General features: G+C 34.7%; 1 protein-coding gene across 2 annotated transcripts in view; it reads left to right on the top strand.

Annotated features, from left to right (window-relative positions):
- The window catches only part of PDE3A (phosphodiesterase 3A), a 306,642-nt gene that overhangs the window by 179,079 nt on the left and 117,505 nt on the right, over nucleotides 1-10,058 (top strand). For both annotated transcript variants that reach the window (XM_029955019.1, XM_029955020.1), the window contains exon 2: nucleotides 7,832-7,882. In XM_029955019.1, coding sequence (XP_029810879.1) covers nucleotides 7,832-7,882 — 51 coding nt within the window. The remainder of the gene's footprint in view (nucleotides 1-7,831; nucleotides 7,883-10,058) is intronic.

Genomic DNA, 10,058 nt, shown 5'->3' with positions numbered 1-10,058 from the left:
TTAACACTCTAAATGTTGTAATTGGATACACCTGTCAATAATAATTGGATTCCTGTGACTCCCCCTTCCCAAACTCATAAAAGCCCTGCCCCACCTTTGTTCGGGGCTCTCAGCATGGATCCACCTCGCTGGTAAAGTCTGTGAGCCCGAGTTTAGGCCCCGGGGAGCCTAAACCCATAATAAAGCCCTTTGCTTTTGCATGCGTGACTCGGTCTCCCTGGCGGTTTCTGGTTTTGGGGGACGATAAAGAAATCTTGGGTACAACAATTTCTCACATTTATGGAATTTATACTAGGTTGGTACGCTAGGAGTCAGGATCAGAGATTTATTCTGTGCAGAGTGGATGGAATTAAGTAGTTATCACTAACTGAAAACATAAAGATATCCCTTAATTTCAGTCATTCAGTGCTTTAATATTTCCAGGGTCTCAATGCTAAGGAGAGTTAGTTCTAAAGAATCTTTTCATCCCTGCTAATTTGTCTAATGATTCAAGATGGGGAAGATAGGAGAAAGCTAAATTATTCTGGAAGAAACCATATTTAGAGCCTGAGGAAAATCCTTGAGACATGAAAGGCTGGGACCAGTAGGCTGAAAAAAAGACTCACTTCCCTTGTCCTGCCTCAAGAGTAAAGGGCAAGAGGTATGACAGCTGACCTCCCCCCGCTCACCGCCAAAATGCTTAATGATGCTTTTGGAGTATCTTATGAATATTTTTGTGGCTTTTTGCAGCATTGGGTGTAATGTAACCACATCCTGTCTCCCCCTAAAATCTTTGGTAGTATCTCCATCACTTGATAATGCCTTTGCAGAGTGGGATAGACTTGGGGTATGGGTGATGTGATAAAGTGTCAGTGGAGGTAGGCTATGGGTAAGAACCAAGGCCATTGATCAAACCTATCTGGTTTACCCAAAGGAGGCTGGTAGAGTCTCCCAGTTTGTAAACTTAATTATAAAGAAGGGTAAATCTTGTCACTATCACCTGCATTAGGCCTTTCTATGCCCCAGACCCCAAGGGAAGAGCCCTGGGGCTGGGTGACACTGTGTGGGAGCCTCAAGGATTCTGTTAACACCTTTGGCCTAAGGCCCAAATCAAATAAAGATTTCAGTGTCCCTTTTCTGCAGAGCACAACGTCCTCTTGAACTTCTTACTCCGTTGATAACAAGAGGCAAGGAAAGAAAGGATTAAGAGCAGTTCCTCTCAAAAAACTAGATAGGAACTGAGCTTGGCTAGACTATCAACAAACTTCCAAGGCCAAGGCACTGCCATCTAGTAGACCCTGCAGGCAGGGGAGTGAGCGATCCAGACTCATCTTCCCATAGGGAATCCTGGAGAGAGAAAACATTAGTAAAGAGATTATGAAAAGAGTATGCAGAGGGGAAGAATCCAAAGGGAACATGCTAAGGGTAAAGATGAGCTTTAATTTGCTTATCAAATGGAAAGTCTCCTGCCTCTCCTGGTAAATGGAGTTAAAAGGCAGCCTGCTCCTGTGTATTTTATGACTCTTGAAAAAAATGTGTAAAGGGACAACAGATTTGTGCTGTGTGCTGTGGCTAATCTAAAGGTGCCTTTGTGGAGTGTGGGATCTGTTCCATAAAGTGAGGAAGAGTTTGGGGAAAGCGGAATCACTGGTCTGTTTTTGCTCCAGAGAATGGTCTTTGTAAGTTTTAATTAGTGGATCGAAACATTAACTTTTGGACAGTTTCATACCAGAGGACGGAGTAAATACCACATACATACCTATGGTTAAAAAGATCAACCCTTTGTAAAATTTTAGCTTAAGGACACTGCTGCTTCCCAAATGAACCGCTTCTCCCATCTCGAGATCATTGCATCTTCTATTCTCTCTGTCTGGCACACCATCCCCCAGATATCTGTGCACATCTCTCGCTTGATGCAGTTCTCTCCTAAAAAGCCACTTTTTTCCTAAAGGATTTCCCTGATCTACTTCTATGAAATTAGCTGTGTTTCCGGGCCCTCCCTCCCTTGAGCCGCTGATTCTTCATCCTTTAATTCAAGCTCCTGTAGCTTTATCATCACCTGCTCTATTCTGTTTATTCATTTGTATTCTGTCTCCTTTCACTAGGATTGTAAAAGCCAGGTGAGTAGATGTGCATCTTGGTTTGTTCACATCTAGGTTGTGCCTAAAACAGTTCCTTGAACACAGTAATAGGCATACAATAAATATGTATTAAAGATTTAATGAAGAAATGATTCACTGAAAAGGTTTATATAGCAACTTTGACATCCTCCTATGCACCATCTATAGTATATATAAGGATACATAGTGTATATACACTATATATAATATAATTATATATAGTATAGTGTGTGATATAGTGTATGTATGTTATTTTCATGTGTTTTTAAAAATATGCTTTAGTAATTTTCTACAAGCAAAGTAGAAGAATGGTTTCTGGAGAGGAAGGTCAGGATAACAATGTGACTGTCATTCTCTGTTGTTACCTTTTTTTCTTACCTTACTTCAAGTATGTGCAACGAACTATTTTTTTCCAACCTAGTAGGTCTCACGTAGCTTTCATCTCTTTGCAGTAATAGCGATGGTGAAGTTTTTCCTCCCACGAAGCCCCTAATGTTTGTTTTTATATTAACAAACAAAAAATAATGGAATATAGCTCAGGGAAAAAATCTAGAAACAAGAAAGAAAAATATTTTACCTACAGAAGCATACTTTGAACTGTCTGCATTTCTCATGCTATTATTAAAAATGCCTCTGCTTGGATAGAACCATTTTGTTTCCATGCTGACTTCTCCTTTGCTTTCTCCTGTGAACTTTTTAAATTTGGTGTTTGGCAGCAGTTTTGTTTTCCTTGGAACTAAGTACTGCGTAACATACTGTTAGCTGAAGGCTGTGATGTAGAAATGTATTATGAAAAGTAAAAGAGAAAAGAATTTATTCCATAAGGATGAAAATGACTCAGTGTCAAGGAAGTTAGGATTTTCAAAATGCTTTAAATAACAGATTGTGTTTCTTTAAAAGGAAGTATACTTTGTTTCCTAGAAATAAATGTAAGGGTCTCCATTTTGCCTAACTTGATTAGTGGGACCTGGAAAAGAAGACAGGTCCTCTTTCTCTCTTTCTCTCTTTCTTTCTCTCCTTCCTTTCTTTCTTTCCTGTTTTCCTTTCTTTTCGTTCTTTCTTTCTTTCTGAATCCCTTCATCAGATGGAAAGATTTTTGTTTAGCATTTGTGAGCATAGCTTTGGTGATCTATATATCCCTAAGCCTTCTTATTAAAATGCCTTTACCCAAGGGGTAATCATATTTTGTTAGTTAACAAGGTATTTTTTAAAGATGAGAGACAATCTTTTTTCATCCTGAATTAAGCAGCCCTGTATGCTTGACCAACTAGAATACATTTGACCCCCTATTTGTTTTTTTTTTTCATTTTTCTAGTCATAGTCTCATTATCTCTCATTCTTTTTTACATTGCTAGAAACTGTATGTAACTAATCACAAAAATCCTAAGCATTCTTTCTCCAGAAAGAATATCTTCTCATGTTGATCAACTGTCTCTCTTCTCAGAGATATCTAGGTATCATGCTGCTATTCGTTTTTCTTGAAAGTTTAGTCCAGGTGAATTCAAGTGCAAAAAGAAAAAATAATTCCCCAGTTTCTACTTCTCGTCTGCTCCTCACTGTCCATAACCCATTTCTGTCTTTTCTAAGCCCATGAAAATGTCAAATGATTACTCTTGTCATCTGCAACTTAATACTAATCCTTACCTATTTGATTTAAAGAATATTTTGACTTTCTCATCAATATCAGTTTGCACTTAATTCTGACATTCACTGACTTCACTGTTCAAGATCTTCTTTTCACTGTTTATTATAACCAAGTTTTTTGGTTTGTCCTAATTTAGTCACGAGAGGGAGGCTAGTGAGATGTCTATATACTTCCTAAAGCATTTAGCCCAATGATACAGCGTTCACAGGAATATTTACCTGTGGGCAAATGCTTCATTTTAATTTAAATAATCTGTAATAATAATTAAGTCAGGCCATTAATCACACCAGGGATGATTTTATAAAAAGGATAGTAAAAACATTGTGGTTATTTTAATCTTTGGTCTGTGATCTAAGGACAGTGCTGTTTTGATAGTAAAATAAATTCTATGTGTAAATAAGATAAAAATTCATGCTACCATGTGCTTATCCTCACTGCTTCCCAGACCCCTCCCCCCCCTTGCCAGTACACTGTGATCACTGAGAGTACGGCCCTGGCCCCTGTGCACCCCACACCACTTCCTTGTCTGCATTTAAAAAACAGAGTATTAGAACAGAACCCATACGTTTGACACTGAAATGATTAATGTTACATTTTGACTCATTATTTTAATTAAAAACAAAATCTTTGTATGATTTCTTCCAAGTCCAAAGGGGAAAAAAATTTGAATTTTCTTTGACTCTCTTTCTATCAAATAGAGACTATTACAGTATCTTGTTTTTCATTTCAGAGTTTATTGCTTTCTAGATTTTATTTCATGACATGTAGATTTCTATCACTTTTCAGTAATTTGAAAAAAGTGGTAATAGTATCATTTAAAAATACATTTTGAGATACTACCACATGGCTGGTCAACTCAGACTTTTAAATATATTATAATATATAAAATAAATATATAATAATAGAGTAAAATAAAATGCCTTTACCCTAAATCTCTCTCATTATTCTATTATATAATGCTAAGAAATAATTCTCTCTGATAAAACACATTTGGCAAATTTTACTATATCTTTCAAAATTAAAGGGCAGATTTAGAGAGTGAACTTTTGGAGGTTGGTAAGCTCTGGCTTATTATTATCAAGTTTAACTCCTTGTTCTGTACTAAGTGATGACCCAAATTCGTATGTGTTTTAAAAGTTTTTGTTCTCTGACTAAAAATCATCATTTTTAAGGTAGTTAATGTTAGAAGGCAGTGAAATCTGTGCTTTTCTTATTTTAGTGCTGATCCTGGAGAAATGTTACCTTCTTGACTTTCTACCTATCATTATCAAATATTTTAAGTCATGTATGATGTATTACAACTTGTGTTTGTGGTTTATGTGCCTCTTTTTATTGTGACACTCATGATAGCAGAATTTACTAAATTACTCCATTAACATCATTAGCAAGAAAATAATAGGCATAAGTCTTTCATAAAATATTATTTTCAGAAAATTTAGATAGTACTCAAGTTTATCATGTCTTTATAGTTGCTAAAGACATGATAATTTACCCCAAATTGTGTGCTAGCCAAATTATAATTAAATCATTTCACTAATTCCAAGGCATACAATAAGTTAAAAATGAGTAAATCTTATTAAAATGAGTAACTAAAACTTGCTTATTAAAATGAGTAAAGTTACATTGTTATATTTTTCACCTATTAAAACTTGAGCATTTCGCATGAAATTTTTAAAAAAGCCGTGAAGACCACATTTTAAAATGCCGTATTCTTTTCTTACTTTAGTGGATAGTTCCCCTTTAGCTGGATAACACAGTGACTGAAGCATTGTAATTACTTGATGTTTACATTTTTATTTACTAATTCAAAGGGTATGAATTTTTAAGAGCATGCAATATATGATATATTGCATTGATATACAGAGTGTATATGTCTGTGTATTTACAAGTATGTAAATATATACCTATGTGTGTATCTATGCCCCACATACTAGCAATATATAGGCATAATCAGCTCCCTAAATACTACCAGAATATTATCAGTTTGCTAATTTAATAGGCAATAGCATTCTTGCTATTGTTTATATTGGTATTTTTCACTTCAGGTAAAATTGTTTCCCAGTATTGATATTTATTTTGTAAGCTATCTTTTTCTCTAATTATTTTGTTAAGTTGTATTACTTTCAAAGTTGTAGGATTTTAATGTACTGAAGATATTACTTCTTCACCTGCCATTTAAAGCAAATATTTTGCCAGGGTGACATTTCTTGTACCCAGATATTTGAAGATTTTATGTAACTAAATCATAATCCTGTGTGTGTGTGTGTGTGTGTGTGTGTGTGTGTGTGTGTGTGTGTGTGTGTGTGCGCGCGCGCGCGCGCGCATGAGTGCATGTGTGCTTTAAATATCTGTGTATGTGTGTGTTTAGTTTGGAACGTCTTTTCACATTTCCAGGTAGTTTAAATATTTGCTTGGACTTTATTTTATTGTATACTTACCATTTCATCTTTTTTTTTAAATGTTTATTTATTTTGAGAGACAGAGAAATAGAGAGCATGAGTGGGAGAGGGGCAGAAAAAGAGGGAAACACAGAATCTGAATCAGACTCGAGGCTCCGAGCTGTCAGCACAGAACCCAATGCAGGGCTCAAACCCATGGACTGGGATATCATGACCTGAACCGAAGTCAGACGCTTAACTGACTGAGCCACCCAGGTGCCCCTGTTTCATCTTTTTAAATTTGTCTTTTTATCTGCCTAGAAATTGTATATAAGATTCAGCTCTAATTTTTTTCCCCAAGAATCTATTTCTCTTTTTTTCATCGTTGACTAATTCATCAAATACTCATTGATTTTTATATTCTCTTTTCCATATTTTGTTGCTATATTTAGTTGAGTTCATTTCACAACTGTCCACTACATCTCTTTCATGTATATTTTGAGTCTTAAATTACTAGCTCATAACTAGGGTTAAATTTCAGGGTATATTTTAATACCTGCTAGGGTCTTACTATCTCTTCTAATATTTTCTCATTCTTAAAAGTAAGTTTATTTTCTCAGATAAAATTTATCTAGTTGGTTTTTTTCTTTTCAGTTTCCTAAACAAATATGAATCACTTTTGATTGAAATTAGGTTACACTTGTACATTGTGTGGATAGAATGGAACACTTGTTAATTTTATAGATGAGTCTTCTTAATCAGCAACACTAGATGACCATCAGAAAGCTTTGCCATTTTCTGCTTATGGTTATCAAAGTTTCTTGGTAGTGTTGTTCAAAAATTAATACTTTTTTGTGGCTGTTGTGTTTGAACAGAATTTTTTTATATCGACTAAGAATCATTACTGTTATATAGAAAATCTGACAATGTATAGTCATATGTTGAAGAGTCTGTCCTGTTGGTGTGCTGGGTTATTAATGATGGAGAAGTCTTCCATGGGAATACATGAGCAGTAGCAAGTGTACTAGACAGATGAATGGAGTTTTATTTCTTTCACTTACCATCTTCTATTTTCTTAGTATTCTTCTAGTTGAATGGTATTTTCAATAAATAAATATCATGCTTTGTAAGTAGAGTAGTTCAGGGCTATTACAACTATGGGACTAACTTGATAATGTCTTATAGTGTCTCTTTTCATATAAAATCACATTTTGTGACCTTGGGGGTGTTTTTCATATTAAATCATTTCACTCTTTAGAATTCTCATGTTTTGTGATATCATCAAAACAATTAAAAATGATTGAAATATTTCTGCCTTCTCATTTCTGTCATTCATGACAGTAAACGAAAAAGTACATTTAGTAGCATATTTTCTTAATAAACTAGAAACCTAATGGCTTACAAACTTAAAAAGCTTCACCTGGGTTAACATCTCTCTAGGACATTCTGACAAAGAACCATAAAGCTATGTATTAGCTGTTCTTTCTATCACACCATAATATTAAAATATCTTCCAAACAACTACCAGTTGAAATATTAGCTATCAAAGAAATTATGACTTATGTTAATTTATTCATGACAGCTATTTAATAATACATTACTATTAAAACTTAGATTTCAAAAAATTATTCTTTAGAAGAAAGCATATACATTTTTGCCACATAAAATAAGCATCATTGGATTTACAGTAATTTTATATTATTTTACAGCTCATGGGGCATTCAGAATGGGACCAGAAACGAGGGCCAAGGGGATCACAGGTAAGTTTGTTTTCCTTTCCTTTCCTTTTTTTAATTATTTTTTTTATTTTGCATTTTGCTTCTTAACATTTTGAGCCACGAGTCTTCTAAAACTCCAGAAATAACAAGTAGAGAAAGGAAGAGGCAAATAATCATGCCATTTGTTTTTATTTAAGTTAGCTGTGATTAAAGTCTGGTTTCAAATCCCAAAGGCAGATGCCTGTGTATTCTTCCTGAGAGCTTGCTGGTATCCCAGATTGGTTGTGTTTATATGAATGTAGATTTTATATTCATCTTGTCACTGCACAATGCATTTTGATCAGCAACCCACTCTCTTGCTTTTATTCACTTCCTTTGATAATTTTTCAATGTATTTTCTTTCTTTCTCTATCTTCCTGTTTTTGGTTAAATATTTTGAAACATAATCAAAGTAAGCTCTGAACTAATTACAGATTTTGTCTCTAAATTAACTGTCTTCGTCTTAGGGAAATAGAAAGATGAAAGGACCTATTATTTTTGAAAAGAAACAAATTCTGAACCTTTCTATATTACCAGATTGTTTTCATTGTCTTACTTTATGTCTTAGGCAAGGGGAAAAGCTTCCATGACGCATTTATGCTTTTTAATGACCTAATTAGACAATGTGGATTTGTTTTGCTTCCATAATTACTTTGCCTAACAGAATAAGGACTGACTTTTAAGAAAATTCTCTCTCCTCCTAAGGTATTTTGTGAAGAAATATGAAAATCATTTATCTCCTAGCAGCCTGTGTGTTTACCTGACTGTAGACATGCCAAATAAAAATTAACTGGCTGGAATACTTTTACCTTTCTTGCTCACACTTTCTATTGCCACTAACAAATATAGCTGAAAGAAAGTTGAATATACAGTACTGTTTATGAAGGTTCATTGTGAAATGTGAGATTCTCTTCAGTTGTTTTATAAAGCTGATGCGGACCTGCACTGTCATCAAGTTGGCATGGTAACTATTTAACTTAGGTCATGGGAAAATAAGGCACAGTCAATCAGTTGTTTTTCGTTGAGATTTTAATAGGTGTGGTTTTATTTTTGCCCATTATCAACTTGATTAGTAAATAATATAAGCCAGGGCAATTAAGTCAGTTATCCCCAAGAATTTATGCCCTCTTTCCTTCACTCTTACTTCCCCTTCTCTGTGTTCTCTGCTTTCCACCTGTACACATATGTAATGTTTTAAGTCAGAATTTGCTGCAAGATTGGTAATGAAATGATGACTGTGTGGCAAGTACTTTGTGATTCCAAACCAGTTAAAAAGAAAAGATGAGAACAAGGAAGAAATTCAACAGTTTGCCACCGAAAACATTTTGATGTTCAAAAAATGACTTCATGCTGACATGCCCCTTTAGAGTAATGTAGTGATATATGTTTGTTTAAAATTTGTATTATTTACTCCTCATATGACCAGTTTGGATTTTATTAAAGTTTTATGTAAATTCCATTTAGTTAACATACAGTGAGGAGGGTCAAGATGTTGAAATCCAGTACTTAAGGAATTAGCACCATCACACAGCCCAGTTTACAGAAGATAATGTGTTTGGTGTTTGCAATGTTGAGTGAGAAGTGATAATGACCAGTCCACAAGGAAATTTCAGACAATGACTAGAGGTACCATTCTGGTACTCTGTAGCCAGATTAGAGCTCTGTAATCAATTGAGAACGCTAATCATACATGTGATAATTGAACTACATCAGACATAGATCCTAGAGGAAGAATAGTAAAAGGGAAAAAAGAAGAAAGACTGATTCTTGGGAAAGGCTAACTAGAAGGGATAGGAGGAATCTGGGGAGAGAATTAAAGCATGCCCATGTTCTCACTAGGAGACCATTTGAAGGAGAAATGATGCAGAATCGAAAGCAGCATACTATCAAATTACACTAGGAAGAAGGTTGAGACAACAAAGGTTGGAGCAAACAAAACAAAAAAAATAGGAAATGCCTTTCAATATAGTGATTAGCAGGACATTAGTGAACTTTGAGAATGCTGTTTCAATCAAGAAGTGATGGAAAGCAGAATACAGAAATTAAATGAATAGTATAGTAGAATGCTCTCCTGGAGGAGTTTTGTTTTAGAAGAGAGATGGCAGAAGTGAGTGAAATTTCTTTAATGCTAAAGTGAGATGTGTGTCTCAACAATAATTAATGACAAAGAAAAAAGAAT

Source organism: Suricata suricatta, chromosome 10 (assembly GCF_006229205.1).
Source record: "Suricata suricatta isolate VVHF042 chromosome 10, meerkat_22Aug2017_6uvM2_HiC, whole genome shotgun sequence".
NCBI lineage: Eukaryota > Metazoa > Chordata > Mammalia > Carnivora > Herpestidae > Suricata > Suricata suricatta.
The sequence above is the reverse complement of the archived record's forward strand: the minus strand, read 5'-3'. Positions and strand labels throughout refer to the sequence as shown.